The sequence below is a fragment of the Micromys minutus genome (assembly GCF_963924665.1).
Source record: "Micromys minutus genome assembly, chromosome: 24".
Lineage (NCBI taxonomy): Eukaryota > Metazoa > Chordata > Mammalia > Rodentia > Muridae > Micromys > Micromys minutus.
The window spans coordinates 33182375-33205082 of record NC_137959.1 but is presented as its reverse complement, the minus strand read 5'-3'; the positions used below and the strand labels follow the sequence as shown (position 1 = coordinate 33205082).

At 42.6% G+C, this 22708-nt stretch overlaps 1 protein-coding gene and 1 pseudogene across 2 annotated transcripts in view; both read right to left on the bottom strand.

The window, feature by feature from the left end:
- Positions 1-22708, bottom strand: part of HYDIN (HYDIN axonemal central pair apparatus protein) — a gene marked incomplete at both ends in the record, with an annotated part of 333158 nt that overhangs the window by 161277 nt on the left and 149173 nt on the right. Inside the window, 1 exon segment of the mRNA XM_080936961.1 lies at positions 2598-2836. Within this exon segment, the coding sequence (XP_080793087.1) occupies positions 2598-2836 (239 nt within the window).
- On the bottom strand, positions 1698-2459 carry LOC308435874 (large ribosomal subunit protein eL31-like; annotated as a pseudogene). Its single transcript has 2 exons — positions 2370-2459; positions 1698-2092 (listed from the first exon to the last, which is right to left on the bottom strand). The product of its transcript is annotated as a large ribosomal subunit protein eL31-like (transcript).

The window sequence follows — 22708 nt, the reverse complement described above, 5'->3', positions numbered from 1 at the left end:
TTTGACTCTAAATATTTGTGTTCATGGGGCAGAGTCAACAGAATAGTCCCTACTCAACAATTTAACTTTATGACCAATGGGAAGTTTGGGGGAGGAAAAAAATGTAATATTAATGAACTAGTTTGACCTTTGCTACTTATTTATAGTATGATTTTAATAACCATAGAAACCCGACCACCAGAACCATATTAACTTCCATATCAGGATGGAAGAAAAAAGATAAAACAACACATTTACCCCAAAGTGTGCAACCAGAAAGAGGTAGCACACGGGCATTCCTTTAGTACAGGGCTTGACCAACTTCCACTGTAAAGGGCTGAAGTATATCACGTTAGATCATAACTACCTGCCTCTATACACTCTTCTTAGTGTGAAAATAGCCAGAGACATACTGGCTGCAAGCCAACAGAACCTTCTTCATAGAAACAGGCAGTGGGGCTATGGTGGACCTGCCAAGGCTTTTGCTGGTTCTTTTGGTTATTGGTGGCATCATGATTATATGTTAAAAAGGAGAATACCAGTGTTTGGGCCAAAGAGAAATGAATAACTAACTACAGTTTGTTTATATAGTCATAAAAACTGTTAGCTAGACCTCAATTTTCCAGGCAAGGGTTGGCATATCCTTTGGTTAGGGGATATCTGATGCTACTTATAGATTCAGAAGAACCCCAAAGCAATTAGACATGGTCTGAAGAACACTGTTTTCTATAGTAAGGTTTGTGTGCACGTACGGAATTTAAGTAGAAGCATTAGTATATAATGACAAATGCTTTTCCTTCTGGTCAAGAGACAAAGTGGAAAGGAAAGTTTTGATATTTACCTGACTCAAAAACATACAACTGGACATGTGCAAAAAGCATACTCTCTGGGCTGTTGTTACTTCTCTTCCTCTTGCTGGTTGTATTTTTTTTTCAATTAAGAGCCATATTTGATAGCTAAAGCAGAGGAAAGGAGGGGTAGATGTGAAGTCCAACTGTGGGAAGGACTTCTCAGAGTATAATGCCTATAAGCTGGGTTCAGGACTGGTAGATCAGAAGGCCACAATGGCAGCTATAGGTGTGTTCTCGGTACAGCATCTGAGAACTTTACACCAGCCACACCCCGAGAGTCAACTACTAATAACTGCACAGTGTCCTTGCAGAACCAGGAATGAATCCTCACACATGTCTTCCACCCACTGCATTCGAACCTCGGGCGTTTTATAGACATACTCAATGCACTGCTCAAAGGGGTCTCTGCTGCACAGCCTCTTGTTGAAATAGTCGGACCCCATAGCTTTTCCTGGGTAGTCAGGGATTGTTGGTGCTGTGACAGGGAGGTGAATAGAAGAGCTGTGATGTCTAAAATGACTGGTTCTGCAATGCCTCCAAACACTTACCTTTCTAGGTAGACTCTAAGGTTACACTAGGCTGACTTCGTATTTTCTACATTTGTGGGGAGGGATGAGAGGTGTGTTAAAATCAGAGAGGGAAGATTATGCAGAAGCTTCAAATCAAACATAAAGTAGTCACTACTCCCTTTTCTAGCCTGGAGAGTGTCCCCTACCATCAACTATCAACTCTTCACAGCCTAGGATCTTAGGACAAACAGAAAGCAAAAGACAAAACAAAACAAAAACAAAACCAGAGTCTCAAATAATAGCGGTTTTTTTTTTTTTCTCCTTGGCAGTTCTGCAACTTTATTTGACATTCGGCAGGTTAGTTCTCATTTACATTGACCGTCTGTAGATTTTTGAATGTGGTAACAGGCATGTAAGTTACCAGTGTGTAGAGCTTGTTTGATGAATCCTCATCCTCATTACGTTTCCTGGACAAATGTACTCGGATGAGATATGGAACGTTCCTTATTCCCTTGGCCAGACCTCTTTACTAAGCCTGGTGTCGATGCGCACATCTGGAGTCCCCATTTCCTTCATGGCAAATTTCCAAATTTCTTTGAGTGTCCGAGGAGCATGCTTCTAGAAGCCCACTCCATGGATGTGCTTGTGAATGTTGATGGTGGATTCTCGGGTCACCACCTCGCTGATGGCAGAACGGCCCTTCTCGCCATTCTGCTTTGCGGGAGCCTTTCTGCTGGGCCCAAGTTGGAAAGGCTCAAATAATAACCTTTATCATGTTGATCTGAGGGCATGTGCTAGGGGATCTACTCTTGATTAGTAATGGATGTCAGAGGTCCAACTCACTGTGGGTGTTGCTAGTCCCTGGGCAAGGTATTCTTGAGATGTTTAAGGAGATTAGTTAAGCAACAATCTGAGCATGCGCCAGCAGGCAGCATTTCTCCGTGTCCTGACTTGAGTTCTGACTTTTCTCGAATGATGTACCATGACAGTGAAGTGCCAGAAGAAACAAACCCTCCCTAAGTTGTTTTACCACAGTAATAGGAAGGGGACTGGAGTACAGGGTGACAGCATGGAAGTGTCTTCTTATAGCAGATGTAACTAAGTTGTGACTAGGAAACATCTTCCTATACCTGGTACAATCACCCAGGAAGGAAAGAGTGAGGCAGGCTAGGAAAGGGATGGAAGGGGCTTCATTCCATCTAATTAAGACTGAGACACATGTAATTACCTACACGGTTGCTCCGTGATAGTACCCTACCTAAAATGCGATCCAAAGTTGAGTTCTGGAGCAAACGGTTTGTCGGAAACAATGGTAGAACCAATCCCGGTGGCCTGGACGGGAATCCGATAGGTGTTACTGTGTTTAACCTCTACGATGACCGTGTCTTTGAATGTCACTATGTCATCCAGGTTGGCGGTCAGTGTCAGCGGAATGTCATCTTCTGCAGGAACTGTGCCCTCACTGGGTTTAACTGTCCAAAGGGATTTTTTGTTTGCCTGCAACAGAAGACGACAAGTTAACTGGGTCTTGGATACGTCAAAACCCCTCTGCTTCAAATGGCCTGCACCACAGAATTCAACCTCAGAGACAAACATTATCATTTTATTTTTTAAAGAACCAAAGAAGCTGGATGTTTGTTAACATCAGAGGAGAAATTTGCGGAGTTTGAGTGAGGATGAGTGCTTTTTAAGGAAACGTGACCCTGGCTTTCACTGCTTCTGTTGGAATGAAAACAATTTCATAAAAAATTAAACAAAATATGCATATTAAAAAGGAATTTCATTCGCTAAAATTTTAGGCTTCCTTTTAAAATCTATTACAAGGCTGGCTCAGATTTGGAAGTGACTCTAAGTAAACCTATGCTGACCATCACATTGGAAATGGCTAACCCGCCTGGCCACTTTCACCTTGCTCTAGAGTTTTCCCCTTATCACTTACTGTCTTCCAATGTAGTGCATGCTTTACTTATCATTCTTACTGTCTGTCCCCTGCAGTGGATTATAAGTCTTACACAGGAGGGGGGGCTTGTCATTGGTTTGCGTGCTTAGCTTTATTTTCCTCAACAAACATGTCCTAAGTATCTATAGTAAGATATAGTAAGAGCAATGCTATGTGTACAATACGGTGTGTGCAGCAGACACTTAGTCAACGTCTGACAAGTGAAGCCAGGCATGGTGGTGCATGCCCAGACTCAGCATGGGGAAGTTGGAGGCAGGGAGAACCTGAGCTCAAGGCCGGCTTGAACTGAATAACAAGATCCTGACTCAGAAGGTAAAGTAAAAATTGGCGATTGCATATCTCAGTCTTTTACTCAGACTCTTCGACATTAGTGTAGTCACTCTTACATAGGATAAGTTAACTTCAGGTTCTCACAGCTCAAGTTATTTGATATTTCTTCCTTGTATTAGGTGGAGGCTTGTCTCATTTTGAGCCACTGCGCACTGTTGATGGTCCCTTGCCTGGAGTTACCGTTTATATGTAGTCCTTCAAATCCTGCATCTCAGCTTTAGAGGGGAACCTCAGAGGTCAGACTGAGGTCAAGATGCCAGTTATTAAAAAAAAATGACTCCTGCTTTAAATAGTAATGAAAATACGATTTTTGCTTCTGAGGGTAATCTATATCTTACTTTTAGAACTTGCCCTTGTCTTTGGGAGTCTGTAGAACATTCTGCTTGGAATTTGATCTCTTTCTAGAGTCCTTGGCTTGGTTATTTTATTTTTGGACAGTTATCAATATGTGACTGTTTAAATATTATTTCTGCCTGATCCTTTATCTCTTACCATTTTAGAGCTTCCTAATTACCTCTCAGTTATAGTTGGGCCTAGAGTGTCCCCTGGGGGCTCACAAAAACTTGTCTCAGGGTTGGCGGTGCCCCTGAGATGCAGTAGAAATGTTCAGAGGTGGGGCCAAGTTAGAGGAAGTGAGGTCACTAGGGCATCCCTTGGGACCTGACCATCTCTTTATTGCACTCTATCTCCTGACTGCCATAAAGTAAGAGGGTCTACTTTACCATGTGCTAACAGTCACAGGGACAAAGGCTAAAAGGGGTCATAGATCAAAAGTCTGGGAAACCAGGAGCCAAAGGTAAGCCTCTCTCCATTTAAGTTGTTTATTTTGGTGGTTCTGTCACAGAGAGGTGTAGCTAACTGATATGCCACCTCTCAGCCTCTTAGTTATGTTTCCTTACTTTGACTTCCTGATTTGTTTCGGATGCCTTCTGCTCAGTTTTCTCCCAGTTCACTGAGCCTCTCTTCAGTGGAGGGTGATACGCAGTTAAACAAATCTATCACATTCTTTATTTTGAATTTCAGAATTAGGTATTAATAGTTGATACTTGTGCTTGTAAGATTATCAGCCTTTGGGAGTACTGCTAATATTCAGTTAGTGTGGGAAATACAAAAAGTACCCAAAGCACATTTTCTCCCCTTCAGGAGAATCAGGAGGAGGCTGGGGAGTAAGTGCCTGGGAAAACCTAAAGAACAAGGTGCTTCTCCAGAGGAAGGCAAGTTTGAATCCTCTGACTGTGACAAATGTTTTATTTCCACAAATGTGAAATTAGACCTAATTAACAGCTGGTGCGTTCCTAATTATATTACTATTGATTAAAAAGCCTAACCTACTCTCTCTAATTGTACATATAGACAATTATTTCAAAATTAATAAAAAGCATCTTCTCCCTAATTCAGCATCCATTTCTTTTCATTTAACTCTGATTCTATTTCAGAGAAGGCATTACTTAGACAAAATACTTTGTTATTGCTAGCAATATACTGAGAAAAAGGCTACAAAAAGAAAAGCCACAGAGATGGTTTATAAACTTCCAGAATAATGAGTCAAACTCTCCAGGTCACTGGATAAGAACGTGATTATTTGCTTGAAAACCTTCCCTGGCTTCCTAGACTTCTCAGCCACCCCCCCCCCCAAAGCATTGGGAGAAAAACAATGCATTTAAAAGCGACTGTTAAATTCATTCTTTGCATTCACTAGCTTTGGAGGCTATCCCAGTCTAAAGTCATCCTTTGCTGGACTAGAGAGAGGGTGACGTGGTTAGTGGTACATACGGCTCTCTCTGAGGACCCAGGTTTGATTCCCAGCACCTACATGGAAGCTCTTAACCATGTGTAACTCTGTTACCAGGGATCTGATGCCCTTTTCTGATCTCCACAGGCTTCAGACACACAGACTGGTGCACATTCATACAATCAGGCAAAACACTCATACATATAAAATTAGAAAAAAGAGAAATAAAAAAAAAAAACAACCCTGTCCTTCTTCCATTTAATTTCCAGAGTATATTTCTACTAAAAAGGAGGAATGTGAAAATACGTGCAACTCTATGAGACTCGCATATGGGTGCCCACCAATAAGAGATGTCCTGACAGACTTGTGGAGGGTTTAGAATAGGGTTATGCTAATGGTTGTTGGGAATGAGAAAACATACAAATTATGAGCAAAATTTGAGAGTCTGCCACCAGGTGATGTCTCACAGGATGACATTCCAAATCCAGCCTCCCTCCAGTGCCGACTGGGATCCACCACCCACTCTCTTAGGAACCGATTCACAGTCCTCGGACAAGGAAAACCTGATGTCGAAACGCACGTGCTCACTTCCCAATTTGAAATCGAGGAATGATCCTGTTAGACCAGAAAGCTACATTTTCCTGTAGGAAACAAGCACGTTGCCTATGATGATGTAAATGAATTAAATGAATCCCAGAAGGACATTCTGTTTTCAGATTTACAAATGGTTAGTCATGAATGGTGCTGGGGAAACTCTACTCCAATGTTGGCACTAATAGAAATCGTAGGTTTGACTCTAAGTCACAGCATTCTTCATAATTTCAGAATGTGGAACATTCTAGAGACATGAAAGTAGAAGAAAACGATTAGATGTTAAGGCTTGATCTAGACACACTAGGACTTGGACAAAAATATTTGACACTTGTGGGTGGGAAGCTAAATGTTGCATGATGCACGCCGTTTCCCCAAATCTCTCTGTGCCTTCATTACTCACATTTACCCTGCCCTAGGGGAATATTAGAAACAGTCAGTCCCTGCTTCTCCAGAGCATTCAGATACAGTTGTTTGCCATTTTACATTTCTTAGCTTGAGGAAATGGCTCAGTGGATAAATGCTTTGCTGTATAAGCAGAAGGACCTGAATTCAAAACCCCAGGCCCTGTGTAAAAAGCTGGATGTGGTCACTGTGGGATGGGGGACTCACTGGTCAGCAGTGTAGTTCCAGGTTTAGTAGGAGATCCAAGGAAACCAGGCAGAGAGTGACAGAGCAGGGCCCATGACGTCATCCTTTGCCCTCATGTTAATAACATGTGCCCACACACCCTCCTATATACATGTGTCCCTACATTCCCTTCACATGTATAATGAAAAAGATATTCCTATACACTTAATTTTCAGGAGTGTGGATGAACTGTTATTGATAGGAGAAACAACAGGAATGGAATGGCACAGTATTATGTTCATATTTGGGTTCAAATAAATACTTCCTGACATAGCTTGTTAATTTATGTCCCAAAGATTCTTTTTAACTGGTGAAAACAGAACAATCCTCTAGGACGTTGGTCACAAAGATGGCATCAAAGTGAGTTCCAAAAGAACTATCAATGCAAACTCAGTCTTCTATTATCATTTAAAAATGGACCAAGGTGGCTTTGTTTCTTCCAGAGCCTTTGTTACTGGGGGTTGAAGTCTTTGAAATCCTTTCAGCATGACCCACACAGTCAAAGTGATAGAGGGATATGAATTTTCATCCAGTCCTTCTGTCTCAGCATTTTTATATTTCCAGTTCCGAGATTCTAGACAGCTACTTTTAGATAAGGAAATGGTAGCTGTTGCGACAGACCCCTGAGGCCCAGTGAGGTGACACAGTATCAGCTTGTGTCAGTTGGGACAGAGGTGAGGATTGGCTTCTATTCCACACAGTCATCCCACAAACACCTCAGCTGAGCTAGCTGACTGTGACACCTTGGGATACTCTGGCCATTGGCAAATCACTAGACAGCAACACAGGCTGGATGGAGGCTTGAGTGCTAGGATTTATATGGCTAGAACTCCATGTCCTAACCTAGGGGGAGGCTGGGAAATGTAGTCCAGGTCTGGGTCCCCAGCAAGGGGAGGCTGATGCGGAGAGCTGCTGACAAAACAACTTTGTTAGTTTAGACCACAGCCACTGCTCAGGTGTGACACCAACTCCAGCTCTCTCAAATCTCAGGTCTCGAAAGGAAAAGGGCTCCATTGAGAGACTGGCCTGGCAATTCACACCTGAGAACCGTGGGCCCAGACTTCACATTCCTCCATTATTAGGAAAACATACAGCGGCAGCAGGAGAGAAAATAAGAAAGTGCTGGGTGAGAAGATTCTACTCTGCTGGCCTTTCTTCTCAATTTGTGGCTTTCAAGCATTCTATATAGTTTTGTTCCTCTATGAGACTCGGCTTACAGTGCAGACATAAATCACTGCCATTGCAGGGAAAATAGAATCAGAAAGTGTGGCATCTCCCAGAGAGGGTACTGTCAAAGTCATTTTGCTCACTCTGACTATTTATATTCCTCCTCTGACCACACTATACATGAGGAAGTGGAGCTGTGGCCAGTGGGAGTGCGACCTCAGGTCAGGGAGCATCCGTTTTCGATGTGTGTGTGCTGTCTCTATTCGGTTCCTGCTGACATGGGTTGGATGCTAGGGAACAAGACTGAAGTTGCTTTCCAGGGCTGGATAAGTGAGTTTTCTTTTTCATGGAGCTTATTAATCAATGCCTGGCATAAAGCCAGACAGCAAAATACATCAAAGACTCTAAGAACAAGGTACCTCAATGAGCCAGCTACTACGGCCCTGGGCTGTTCTCGAGGTAAGTCAGATTGGTTTAGTGTGCCTGTGTAGTCTAAGCTTGACTTTCAAGGATGCCCTTGCATTTGTGGGAGGGCCTGGTCAGTCTGGCATTTTCTGTTGGAGGAGAGAAAAGTAGGCTAACAAAAGACCCCAGTACAGTCAGACAACAATGGATGATGGAGATAGGTTAGGGAGGAAGGCTCTGAGGGGAAACACGTGGGCTTGAGTCCCCTGCTTAGCTGCTCTCCAGGTGTTGGACTTAGGGAATGTCACCTGTGGTGGTTTGAATGAGATGCCCCTCTCCCCATAAGACTTGAGTATTTGAACACTTGGTCCCTCCGCAGTTGGCTGTTTGGGGATGATTAGGAGGGTGTGGCCTGGCTGGAGGAAGTATGTCACTGGCAGTGAGCTTTGAGGTTTCAAAAGATTCTCTCTGTTTCCATTTGTGGTTTGATATGTGAGCTTGAGGTCTGCTACCATTGACTGTTAACCCTACAGAACTGTAAGCCAAATAAATCCCCCCTCCCTATAAACTGCATGAATTATGCTGATAAAATAGCAATAGAAAAGTAACTAAAACATCACCCATTTAGCCTATTGACCTAACTGGTCTTGAGTTCTGACTGTGCCTCCCATGTGAGGTGGTGGTGATGGTTAACCACAGCCATGGGTGTACCAGCTCTACCCATAGTAAGTTACCATAAACTACAACTGCTTCTATTATTTTATTCAAATCTGAACTGCTCTCACAAGCATGGGCTCAATAGTGTTTTGCTGAAAAAAAAAAATTATGACACTGGGAAAATAAAGGTGGATTCTTAGAAAATTTAAGATTGAATATTCTTGTCAGAAAGGAATGTTTGTGGAGATTTGTAATTGAAAGAATTCTAAGGTGAGCCCTAAGATGTCCATCTCCTGGGAGACACAGGTACCTTCTTTATTATTCAGTCAAGTGCTGGTGTTTCTGGTCCTGGGAAGAGATTTTGCAGCTGCAGCTAAGGTCCTAAACTAGTTCACCTTTAGATGGGGAGATCATCTTTAAATGTTGAGCCTGAGAGACCTTAAGGAATTGCCATATGATAGGGTAGCTATGGTGACCCAGTAACTACTGAGAGCAGTCCATGCCAATAGCAAGTGAGACAGGAGAGTTCTGTCAGCCATTCAACTACAAAGCAAAAAATCTGACAGGAAACCAAGGATCCAAGCTGTGGTTCCTTCTTCGGCAGATCCTTCCTCCACCACTGGTCAGAGGAAGAATTCACCCTTGCCAATCCCCCGACCCTCAAGAGAAGTACAGCCTGGCTAACATACTTATTTTGGCCCTTGGTGATCCTGTGAGAAGGAAGTGACAAGGCCAGGCCCAGATTCTTGACCCATAGGAACAGATAACAAATTAGTATTGTTTTAAACCAGTAGGCTTCTGAGAATTTGAAACCTCCCAATAGAAGATGAATATAAGCTTCCATACATTTCTTTCAAAGATGCTAAAAGCAAGCCCTCCAAAACATTTTCCCATTAAAACTTCAGCTGGGCCTGGAGAGATGGCTTTACGTGGTTAAGCAGTCAGGATAAGCTTGAGTGCTTACAATCAGAAATCGTCTATAAGCAGTTATAGACGAACAAATGCTGTGTAAGAGCGTGGGTTTGTGCTCCCACACAATCCAATCCCACACTTCCAATCCTAGCACTCACATCTGGCAGCTCACAACCACCTTTAACTCTCTATCCACCGGTCTGACATCTTCTGGTCCCTGAAGGTACCCCTACCCCAGGCATATACACAAATAAAAAAAAAATCATCTTAAAAGAAAAAAAGATAGTAATGGCTGTCTCTTGCTTTTCAGCAAACTAGGGCTGGGGAGTCAGCCATTTCTATGGCCCATAGCTACCATATATAGGAATTACATGCTTAGGTGCAGGAGTCTGTGGTGGCCCTGGGACAGGTGGAGGATTTGTGATACTTTGCAGTTGAGAATTCCATGCCTTCTGGTGATTACTGATGAGCCCTCCTTGCAAAGATTCACATATCTAAAGTTAACATCTGCTTTTTATTTGTGAAGATGGTCTATACCCCCGTGCTTTATATGCAGGCTAAACTCCCAAGGTAAATCAGCCGGGGCTTTTAAAAATAGGTTTCCTTATCCTGTATTTAATATTTTCCATTAAAGGCAGAGGTGCTTGCTTTTGTTTGCACATGTCACGTTGACAGTATACGCTTCGGTGGGCCTGCCGCTATGCAGAGCTAATAACTATGAAGCCTGCAGAAAATATAGCCCCATGAGTTTGAGAACAACAGCCCCTTTGCCATTTGAGACCCGTGAGGTTTCCTCCCGTGAAATAAGGGGCTGCAGAGAAGAACAGGAGCCCACGTGTGGAGCGAGCGATTGTGTTAGACTTGCATTATCTCAGCAGACAGTCAGTTCTCTGGGGGGCAAGAACAATGGAGTCTCGCTGAGGCCCAGCCCCCTTTTCATCCTCTAATCAGCATCTGGAGTCATAGTCCCCTCTCCCTTGAAGTGAGTCATTTTTCTGCTTTAAACAAGTAACTGGGGGTTAAGAGGGAGATGTAGAAGGGCTGATGTTAGGCTTTCCGAGGGAGGCCGTGCGGGGCCATGACTGGGAGGTGTGGGCTGTGGAGTCACATGACTTGGTGGTCAATTCTGGAGTCTGTCATCTGCAGCTAGGTGACCTTGGGCTGATTTTACAGTCTCAGTTGCAAGTTCTCCATCTGTTAACCATGGTTTCTCTTTTTCTTTTGGAACCAGGGGGTCGGCTCTGTAGCGAGGAATGCCCCTGAACACACAACCCCTGATTAGAGGTGTATGTTGTCACATTTCTCTGGATGTGCTATGTGTAGATGAAGTGAAGTGGGTGCTGAACATCTCACACCTTTTCCACGTGAGAAACACTGAGCTTTATTCATGTTACTTGCTAATCCCTGTCACCGATGGCACTATACCACACAGACCCGAGCCTGGTCTTCTGGGAAAGATTCTTGCAATGGTTCCTTACTGTTTGGATCACTATCTTGAGCCCCCTTTAGAAATCTATGTATCTCCATAAAATGACCCCGGTTCAGTCAAAAAGCTTTTTGTAAAAGCTTAAGAGTATACAAGCTGCAAATGTGGTTCGTCATATTTCGTTCTGTTTGGTTCATGTCTAAGTCCCTCCCACCCACCCATTATGACTAGGAACTCCCGGTTTGGGATGGTTCTTAGTGGGACCTCACATCCTTCTGAGATATCACCCAGGCCCTTGGAAACATGGTGACCTGCCATTAGGATTGGTATCCTACACATGGCCTCTGGTCTGGAGACACTAGTCCCAGTTCTACTAAGAGGTCACCAATACCTTTTCCAGATTTGCTGCTTAGGGCAGAAAGTCACCGGCCCATCCTAAATGAAGCAAGTGCAGCCATTGCATGTAAATGCATGCCCATTGCTGTCTTCCTGGTGTTTAGCTTTCAAGCTTCTGGTTGGATCTTCTGACTGGCACCACGCTTGTCTTTGACAGAGGAGCTGGCCACTTCCTCCTCTTCACTTACATCTATCATCTGGCTGTGTTGCTCGTGGGTTCCTTTCTTCTGTGCAATTGTGAATTCTGAAGAAATGAGCCGTTCGATTTCTGGCTTGTTTCTCCCCTTGGTCATCAGAGTGCCAGCTATGGGTCAGGGCTCAAAAATAATATTTACTTCATGGTCTACGGAAATATGAAAAATGGCCTGTCTCACTGGACCTTCTTCGGAAGACCGAAGAAACACAGACTAATAATGAACATTCAAAGCAGATATGCTGGATTTGGCAAAAATAACAGCGCTGCTAAGAGAGTAGAAGGGGGCATTACACTTTACATCCAGGGAGGAGCTGGCTATAAACTGGTATGCAATTTCTGAATTAGGTTGATATGTCGGAAGTGAAAAGAGCTGTCGTCAAAAATTATGTTATCCCACGATGTGTGTGTGTGTGTCTGTGTGTGTAGGGGTGGTACATAGGTGTCAGGGGAAAAACACCGGAGAGTTAACACCCAAAATGTAGTGGTGATCACCTACATGGTGGGGTGATGAGTGGTCCCCTTCCCATCTTTAGCTGTTTGAGAAGGATGTTATTTGTGGAAGGACAGGACAAGGGTGGTGCACACTCACTTCAGTGAATAAGCATCTCCCAAAAGATAGTACAGTAATTCTCTCTCCCCGTCTCTCCAGTTCACAGAGCTGGGGCTTGAACCCAGGGTCTTGTACATGCCACATAAATGCTCTACCACTGAGCTGTTTCCCAGCCATTTCTTCTCTTTAGAGCTCATTCTCCTTCCTTCCCTGCCTCCTCTCTCTCTCCTTCCCTCCCTCTCTCCCTCCTTCCTGCTTTCTCTCCACCCTGCGCATGCGAAGTTCCTGGCCATCATTTCCAGCGATAGCCGTTGGTAGTAATTCTCTGTGTCTTTGCAGATATATTTTGTGGCTAAAAGAAAAACCCCTTTTGTTTGCATCCCAAAATTGCCTTATATAAATAGTGGTACATTGGATATATAGCGTTTTCTGTGCCATAGAGGGGGAGGGATTTTGTTTCTGTTTTTATCATATGTATACACAGACATAATATAGTGAGGCAAATGGTTCCAGAGAAAGTGTACAGTAAAAAAAATGCTAGTCCTTTGAGCCCTCTTACCCATCATCTTTCCTAGTTACCCCAATTCTCAGCCACTACCACAGGCTAGTACAGCTAGTTCTCTCAGTCCCTGTTTTGAGATCTGTTGGGGGTGATGTGGGAGCATCCTGTAGTTTGTTCTCTCTGTGAGGGTGAGACCAGTCCCACTCCCTCACTATACTTCTGTTGCACTTACTTCTCTCCATCCTCCAAGCAGGGATGACTTCATGGTGAGAAAAAAATATTTTGGATTTAGACCAAACAAACTGCTCACAGCTGAGCCGCAGGCAGGCATTATGGCTATAGGTCTTTTAAATACAGTATTAATCTTCCTAGAAACAGTCTCTTTTCTTCCCTTAGGCTTTTCATATAGCAAGAGTGGCACTCACCCACAGATGCACAGCCAACGGCGGGGATGGGCTCTTAAATGGTCCCTTAGTTTTATTTTTCAGAGACTATTCCTCCCTGGAGGCACTACTGATCCTGAGTCACAGTCCTTTGCTGAGAGAAATCAGGGAAAGTGGATCAACTTCTAGAGCCTAACTCACAGTCTAGGAGTATGACTAGAGTTTTTCCTGACAGTGTTTATATCTGTGGTCCACTATTGCTCAAAATATGTATCTCACTAGACCAGGATTCTTTTGGAGGCCCCTTCCAATTTTCCAGCCTCTCCTAGACTCAAATGGTCCATTTCTCTTGCTTTTCTTTTCCATTTTGGGTTGTGATTGGGTTGGTTGCTCCCTTGCTCCCCAGACATGATGTTCTTATTTTTTGGGGGTATTCTTTGTGTAGACAAAACAGGAGAGATTAGTTTGGTTGCTCATCTGAGATTCCCTGTCATTCAGGTCATGGTTCTGCAGGCTTGTGGGGTGGAGAGGCTGTGGGAATTATAAGGCCAATTGACTCTGTACCAAGGGATTAAGTATGTGCAATTTTCATTGTCCTCAAGTAGTATGTACCAGTAATCTGTTAGAACGAGACCACGCTGTTCTTCTCGAATGGTGCTGCCTTTTAAAGACTCAGTGAATGGTATCAGCCTGAACACAGCACACAGAGTTACATACAAGCAAACAAGATAGCTCCTGAGTGTGTGTGTGTGTGTGCACATGTGCATGCGCACGCACGCACACACACACACACACACACACACACACACACACACACACACACACACACACACGGTTTGCATGGTTCTGGGGAAGCTGTATGAGTAAGGAAGTCCGGCAGAGAAAGATAGCATTTCTGAAGAGCTATCTGCTAAGAAGTCTGTTTTCTTCTGACCTCTGACATGAGAGGACGCTCGCCCACCAATGCCGATGCTCTAAGGCATTTCACAAGATGGCTCCTCTGTCAAAAATGTAGAGAAATGGGAGAAAAGCAAGGACAAGGCAGCATTAGCACCGCCATTCTCCAGAGCAATACATGATGTGTGTCAGCTGACTTGAAACCTTAGGGCTCCTTTTGCTGTCCTTCACAGCTACCACCACCACATCCTCCTCCTCCTCCTCCTCCTCCTCCTCCTCTTCCTCCTCTTCATCCTTTTCTTATTAATGAAATACAAGACCTTCAGATACAGTTACCAGAACATATTTCTGCAGACTGTTTCCCTTGGCTCTTTTTGTCTGCCAGATAACAATTAAAGCTACCATTTACCAAATTCCCACTCCTTCAGTGGGTATTTTCTCTTCATATCCTCCTGCATAATCTTATAGATGCCACCACCAATGTTAGGTCTAAAGAGAAAGAACCAAAGGCTAAAAAGTGTTAAATAACATAGCCAGTATGTGAAGAATTAGGATTGGTTCCTCAACACAGACACTCCACAGCTCTTCTGAGTGATCCAGATGCACAGAGCAGCTGTGCTTGGAGCGTGACCCCCGACACCCCTAGATCGTGTCTTCCCTGCCAGATGCAAACTGATCTAATGTGCTATCACACAGAGACAGGTTTCTTTTGTCTTCTAAAGCATGCAATTTAGAATGTGTACAACAATATCAGTGCAGCTACTATTTACAAGAGACATTCCAAGTGGACTCCTACAGACAATTCTGCCATGACAAACACATCTGCTCAGTCTCTGTTTTCTTCCTCATGACAGAGGACAGGAAAGGGAACTCAAGAAAAACTCGACCTTCTCTTTGGTGAAGATCCTCTAGGGAGTCCACAGCATACCTTGAACCTTGTATTCTTTTTTTTTTTTTAATTACAGCCAGGCACTAATTTCATTTTGTTACCAACTCTGCATTGAACTGTGGCTGTTTAGCATCGGTATGCAGAATGAGAGGAGTGAATCCTTTAGCTGACAAGGACAGCAGAGGGTACCTCTTATGAGTTGGGTTGGGCAGCTGCCACTGACTATGGGGAAGAAGCAGAGAAGGGAAAGGTAAATATAAGAGAGGGAAAACGCTGGCCTCATACTCCCTCTGGGTGATAGCTGCTCCAGCTGCATATCTGAATAGTAATCAGTAGAAAAAGCAATTTTCCAAAACTGATTAAGAATCAGGACAAGTAGAATGAAGGTGAACAAGCCTGCCAACAAAGACATTTTTTGGACAGCTCCCTTTCATTTGCAAACACTCTCTGTTCATTTTGTAGTTAATGTATACTCAAACTAATCATATTTGACCACTAGCTTTGTCAGCCTAGACTCAGGGAAGGTGCTGGCCCAACACATTACCTGATGTCTAATCAATACTTTCCTTTTGGCAGTGTGGTTTATATCATCAGTGGGACTTTCTGGACTCTGTCTTTGGTCTTTCATTTTTAGTTTTGTCCAAGTGAACAAGGTCTCAGGTCTGAGTGGGATGGGCATGGGGGTGTGGGTTGAGAAGCTCATTGTTTTCTGTGAAGCTCAAACTTTTGCTTCCAGAACTCTCGATCTTATGCCCACTGGGACCCTTTTGTTACATGGGGGTGATGGCTCAGTCACTTGGGGATGATGGCTCAGTCACATGGGGAGGATGGCTCAGAAGGAGTCCAACTCAAGTTGGAATGATCATGTTGGACATTCATGTGCAAAAGGAAAAATACTCCTCTTAATAGGTTAGAAACTTATTTTCTTTCTGTCTCTTTATTACTAATGTTTTAAAAATAGATTTTCACAACAAAAGTCAAGACCAACCAAAGAAATGCAACCAAAAAAAAAAAAAAACAAAAAAACAAAAAACAGTGCCTCAACTCCTCTGTGTTCTTATTTCCATTGAAGACATATTCTACTATTCTCTTGAGATGGATTGTGTTTTAGCACATACAGAGGGCTAAAACACAGAGGGCAGTCTGTCAGCCAATGAGGTTAAGCTTTACACCATTTATTTCACTTTAACCTATCAGAAAATGAGATAATTTTTTTGAAAAAAAAGTGTTCAGCATAATTATATTCAAAACCAAGATAAACATCGTAAGAATCACACAAGGAACAGAAGTAATGAGGGCTAAAGAGCCATGCAACTACCAGGCTCTAGCCCCTGAATGTTAGTAGAGGAAGACTGAAGAAGAAAACTAGAAACCAAAAAACATAGGATGGGATGTGGGTGGAGCTTCTAGGTGAGTGACAGAAAAGCTGTAATGTTCCTGAAGCTGCAGTCTACACATACATATGGCCTAGTGGAGGAGGCATAAAGTGGGAACTTTTGGGCAGGATGACTGTTAGACAGGCTCAATGATGGACAGGCTGACTATTGGGTAGGCCACCAGTCACACAACAACTTGAAACTGACTTTTCCAGTATCTCATGGGAAGGCAGGCGCAAGACTTGATTCTGAGTTGATGATCACTGTTCAGAGTGAAGGTAACTATGAAACTACCAGAAAGGGAGGCATGAGCTGAGCGCTAAGAATGAGGCACATGCATACTCCGTACCAGACTGACTTATTTAAAATGCCAAACATCTGGAAGAGCAGCTGCAGATAATCAGGCAATTGATTCACTCTTGAACAATCAATAGTGCCAGCTGAGATTGATGAGAAAGTACATCTGAGCTCCTCAGAGAGCTGCAGAGTGGGATAATACAACCAACACAAAGCCTTTGGAATGAGGATGCGGAGATTGGACTCAGGAACAAGCATTTATAAATAACCAGTTATAAATCCTGGATGTGAAACATACAGTCACTAAGTTAAAAATGTAGAGATGGGTTAAGTCTCAGATTTGCCAAAAAAAAAAAAAAAAAAAAAAAAACAAAGCCAGACTTTGTAATTTAGAGCATACCACTGAGACAAAGAGGAGAAAGGATGAGAAAGAAGTAAAATAAAAATATCTATGTAGAATAGTACAAGGAAAATTTTAGTAACATATTCATGTGTGTGTGTATATATGAGCATGTGTGTATATTTATGAATGCATGTATATGTGTGAACGTGTGTGTGGGTATATGTGTATATGTATGTGTGTTTGTATGTATATATGTGTGAGTGTGTGTATGGGTTATATGTGTGGGTATGTGTGTATATGTGTGTATACATGTATATATGTGTGAGTGTGTGTCTATGAGTATGTGTGTGTCTGTGTGTATATGTAATGTGTGTAGGTTATATGTATGGTTATGTATTTTATTTCCTTAAAGTACTGTTCTGGCTGGTTTTTGTGTCAACTTGACCCAAGCTAGACTCATCAGAGAGAAAGGAGCCTCATCTGAGGAAATGCCTTTATGAGGTCCAGCTGTAGGGCATTTTCTCAATAAGTGATAAATGGGGAAGGGCCCAGCCCATTGTTGTGGTGCCATCCCTGGGCTGGTAGACCTGGGTTCTATAAGAGAGCAGGCTGAGTAAGCCATGTGAGCAATCCAGTAGGTAGCACTCCTCCATGGCTTTTTCATCAGCTCTTGCCTCCAGGTCCCTGCCCCGTTTGAGTTCCTGTCCTGACTTACTTCAATAATGAACAATGATATGGAAGTCTAAACAGAATAAACCCTTCCCTCCCCACAGTGCTTTTGGCTATGGTGTTTTGCCGAAGCAATAAAAACCCTGAGACAAGCAGGAAACAGAAGCAGCAGCAAAGAAACACTTTCCAGATTTTAAGTCTCAAATCTTCTGATACATTAAGCAGGAATTTAAGAAAATTAAAGGTTTAAAAAAAGTTTCAAAATCGAGGAGTTAAAAAGTGAAACGTTACTCTTGACCGAACAATGGTGGAACTGACAGAAATTAAGGCAGGAGAGCAACCTTAAGAGGAAAGGAAAAGGATGGAAGAACCTGATGGATGGAAGGAGTTGCTATTGAATTTAGAAAGCTGTAACTTTGTAAAGAGAAATATAAACTAGGCTAGCCTGTGGTAACAGCAACTTGGGAGAATGAGGTTTGAGAGCCTGCTTGTGCTAACAAGAACTCAATCAGCTCAAACAAGAGACCCTACCTCAAGCTAAACCAAGCAAGCCTAGCCAAGCCAATCCCGCTGACCATACAAAACATTGCATGGAAAGAAAGGGGGAAAATTGCACAGAATATAAGAGGGGCAGACCATTGGGGAGCTACATTTTTATTTATTTATTTTTTATTTTTTTATTTTTTTAAACTTTATTTTACAAAACAAAGGTAAAAGGAAAAAATTTTAAACATTTTTGCATAAATGTATACAAATACATTTTTGTCAGTGCTTGGCTTCTTTTTTTTTTTTTTTTTTTAAAGGTTTGATACTCTGCATTAAGGTCTTACTAGTTACAATGAGCAAAAAGTACATGTAAAACAGGATGTAACCCGGAAATTAGTCAACGTTTTCTTGGTGTGTAAGGATTGAGCATAATGTCTTTTTTCTTTTTGTTTGTTTTGTTTTGTTTTCTTTTTTTTTTTCTTGAACTTCACACAGTCTGTGAGTTGTTTCTGGGGCAGTCCGAGCCTCTGGGGTTAGCATCCCATGGGGAGCTACATTTGTATCTAGTGAGTGGTTAATCACAGACTGAAAACAGTCAAAATCCCCACGGTCAAGAAGAGAGGATTCATATTCTACACAGAAAGTAAAGAATGTTGAGGTTATAAGAAGATCTCCATTCAGCTGTGTAGACCGGTCCTTAGTCTCGAGGAAGACTAAAATACTAAGTCCCTTCACTGTTGTTAGGGAAAGATTTAGTTTATTGAGAAAGTAAGTGTGGCCAATTAAAGAAGTAAGATGGATAAAATCTACAGTGTCCAGATAAATCCAGGGAAACTGGACACAGAGTGGTAGGGCTTGTGGGGGTCTCACAGTGAAAGCAAAGCCCAGTGCAAAGTGAGAACGGGGAAGAAGAGAGTTGTAAACTACTAGGTTGGCTGTGGTGTGTTGGACAATGGTCTTCACAAAATGTCTAGTTTGTGTTCTCTGATGTCGGTGAGGTGTTATCAAAACAGGGTGATTCGAGAGCTGGAGACAAAGAGATTAACCTGGACTATATTGGTCTGGGCTCAGTGCAATCTTAAGAATCTTTTGAGGGAGATGCAGAAGGAGCAGAAGCAGAAAGAGATGCAGGAAAGACAGATTGGAGACATAGAGGGAGATGCTGCTGGCTCTGGGGATGGAGGAAGAGGCCATGAAGTTGTCCAGGTGACAAGGAAACACATTTTCTCCCAAAATCTCAAAGGGAACTAAGCCTTATTTAGACAATGACCTCTGGAACTGTTAATTAACAAATCCATTCCATCAGCAACAGGGCATTAATATTCTTTCTGATTTAAATGCAGAGTTTATCATCAGCTAGCCAAGAATCCAACTCAGGGCTGGAGAGATGGCTCAGTGGTTAAGAGCCCTGCTGCCCTTGAGAAGATTCTTGTTTTGTTCCCAGTACCCACTCTGTGTAGCTCACAGCTGCCTGTCACTCAGCTCCAGGGCATCTGATACCCGTACACCCCCCACACACATACACCAAAAAAAAAAAAAAAAAAAAAAAAAAAAAAAACTTAATCCTATACCATTTAATATTATTATTCTAAATAAATCACAAAAAGAAGTTAAAGAAATAAAAGGATATACCAGGTAGATAGCAATTAAAATTATTCTCAGGAAAAAAAATAGAATTTAACCCAGAAATAATAAACATGAATTAGAATGAATAATATATTATGAAAGAGGAATAATAGGGATAATAATAAAATTCATCATTTGGCTTTGAAATATACAGGGTGAAAATTGATACTAGAGAAAAAAAAAGAGAGAGCCTTTGATAAAATTCTATGAGCATTTGGGCAAATGGTAATAATGTAGGAGATATGAACAATATATTTAATGATATCGACTTGAGAATCCAAATACATAGATGGTCCAGTGCACTTAATAATTAGGTAATCTATAATCTCTTTGGGATCATATGGAGTAGCTGTAAAAACGAATCACACGCTATGTCTCTCAAAGACCACACTTAGAGTATGTGTTATTCAAGCCGTGTGTTCCAGTGTTAATGTAATTGAAGTCCATAATGAGGAAAACTGTTGAGCGTTAAGGCTACAGACCCGAATTTAACCCACACAGAGGAAACCAGAACGATGCTCTCAGACTTAGAGTGACAAAGATTGCAAGTAAGAACATGTGTGACACCGCGTACCGCACCGTGTGAAGACAACCCCCGACAGACTGACTGCCCCGTCAGAGCGAAAGGCAAAGTGATGCTCAGGTGAAGGTGCTCGAAAAAGAACAAAATGGTGGTAAAGAAACGAGGCAGAGGAACACAAGGTTAAGAGCAAAAATTAGCAAACGAAGCTTTTCAATCAACAAATTTTAGAGGTGTTTTACAGTCGCAGAAAAACTGAGTAGAGACTCTCAGAACCCCAGTGTGGCTCTGTGTCCCCAAACAGACAGGGGGGAACTGGGGAGGGCGGAAGAAGGCGAGAACATGATGTTAATGTGGCTATCGTGTGGAGCTCTGGCGCAGCACCCCGAGAGATCTGCTGTCTACACAGCCTGTGGCTTTTAGATTTTCTTTGTGGGTGTTCCCGTGTTCCTTCTACGTTTCTCTGTCGGTGGCCTATACTCCATTTCATGTCTCACTCAAGCCATCTCTGAACATTTTCTTCAATCTCTTGGCAACCTGCTGTGGTGCCTCAATATGGCTAGGTCACGAAAAAGACAAATACTTACTCATCAGTGAAAGGACAAGGTTGTTTCTTCGTGTATACTACACAAACCGTCTACTTAGATGGATTAAAGGCACATAAAATGTCAGGGTCAGCATTGTTTAGCTATTCCTCGGAACACCTGTCACACTGGGGCAAGGCTGTGTGCGTGGAGGCTCAGGAAAGAGAAGGGTCGGAGTTGAGATAAAAGCATCTTTGAGAGAATGCAAAGCCCCATTGTGAACAATGAGTCAATATACACAACAAATGACATCTAAAAATAGATCATTGGTTATGGATAGTTGATAGCAAAGGGTTCTGAAATACAAAAATTCTGAACCTCAGTGGTAGCTAAGGAACTACACATAAAAGATACAGTGACGTACCATTTCAGGTTCATGATGGCAAGAGCTTAGGACTCTGGCTAGACTAAGTTTTGTGTCTTAGAAAGCTCAGATACTTCCAGAAGAGCACACTGTTTGACAAAATTGCTTTGGACTCAACAACTCTACAGCTAGGTATTTGACCACTGTGCATAAACCCCGCCTTATCACTTACGTGTACAAAGTGACAAGGATTTTGTTCACTGCACTACTGTTACAATAACCCAATTATCAACTCGTAGGAAAAGAAATAACCATAATATCAGTAAATTAAATATTTGCAGCAGCTGAGCCCAGTGAACAGATAACATGTGCATGAATGTGGGTGGTTTTTGGAATACAACACTGAGCCTAAACATTACGTTACAAGGTGTTGCATTCAGTGACTGACACTTTTTTTTAAAGCAACAAGTCATATAGTGCTTATAAATTTATTATGTATTAGTATAAAAGCATGACTTGATGCACATTAAATTCATTACATCGTTGTCTTTGAGCAGAGAGCAAGGAAATAGCACTGTCCAGGATAATGTTCATTCTCGTATGAACATAAATCAAAATCCTTTTGCCATTTTGATATCCATTGACTGACCAGGTCAAGTTAAACAGTATAGAACCAGCAAAAAAGGTCATGGGATCAAACCAGCAGGGACCGTGCCAGCTGACACTTACTGCATGGCAACGTAACTAATCCTTCTCTCTGTCCCCGCTATCTTATGGTGCTCACAATAGATCTGTAGATTGTATACATAATACTATGTATACAATAGTGACTGTAAACAAACATTTGTCACAATGGATTTCATTTTCCTGTTACCACCTGTAACTGCCACACCTGTTGCTAGGTGCTGGAGGCGAAGGGCCAAGACTGTTATCACTGGAATGAATCAGATACACAAAGAAATAAGAGAAAAAAAGCAGACCCAGATGAGGTAAGGATGTGTCCCAGGGCCTGAAGGTCTGAGAGGTGAACAGCGAACACCCAGGTTGCCTCTGCTGTAGCACTGTGTGGCTCAATGTGCAGCCAACAAAAAAACCATGCTTGAATGAGGCATCAGAATTTCCTTTCCCAGGGTCCAGGAAATCTAAATATTAAACAGTGGCTTCTCACTTGAGTCTTACAGGCAAGAGGCCACTGCAAAGACATCTATCTAGCTGCCAGCTGACTCCCAAGGTCTTACTGATATCTGAACAGAAGGCTTTGCGAGCTAACTGTAGCCAAGACCAAATTAGCATCGGGAGTGTAAGGAAAAGGATTCCAGATGCTTCCAAGCAAATGCTAAACAAAGTCCTTGTCTGCCCAGCCAGGGACACCCATGAACAGATCTTACCTGTCCTCCTGATTTGTGTTGATGACCTCAGGGTCCTGGGGATGTTTCCCCAGGCTCACTTCATTTCTGCTGCTCCAAGTGAACAGAGACTGTGTTCCTGACCTAGCTCTGTCAGGACAACCTATATTCTCTCCAAAGAGCCTTCCTGTACTC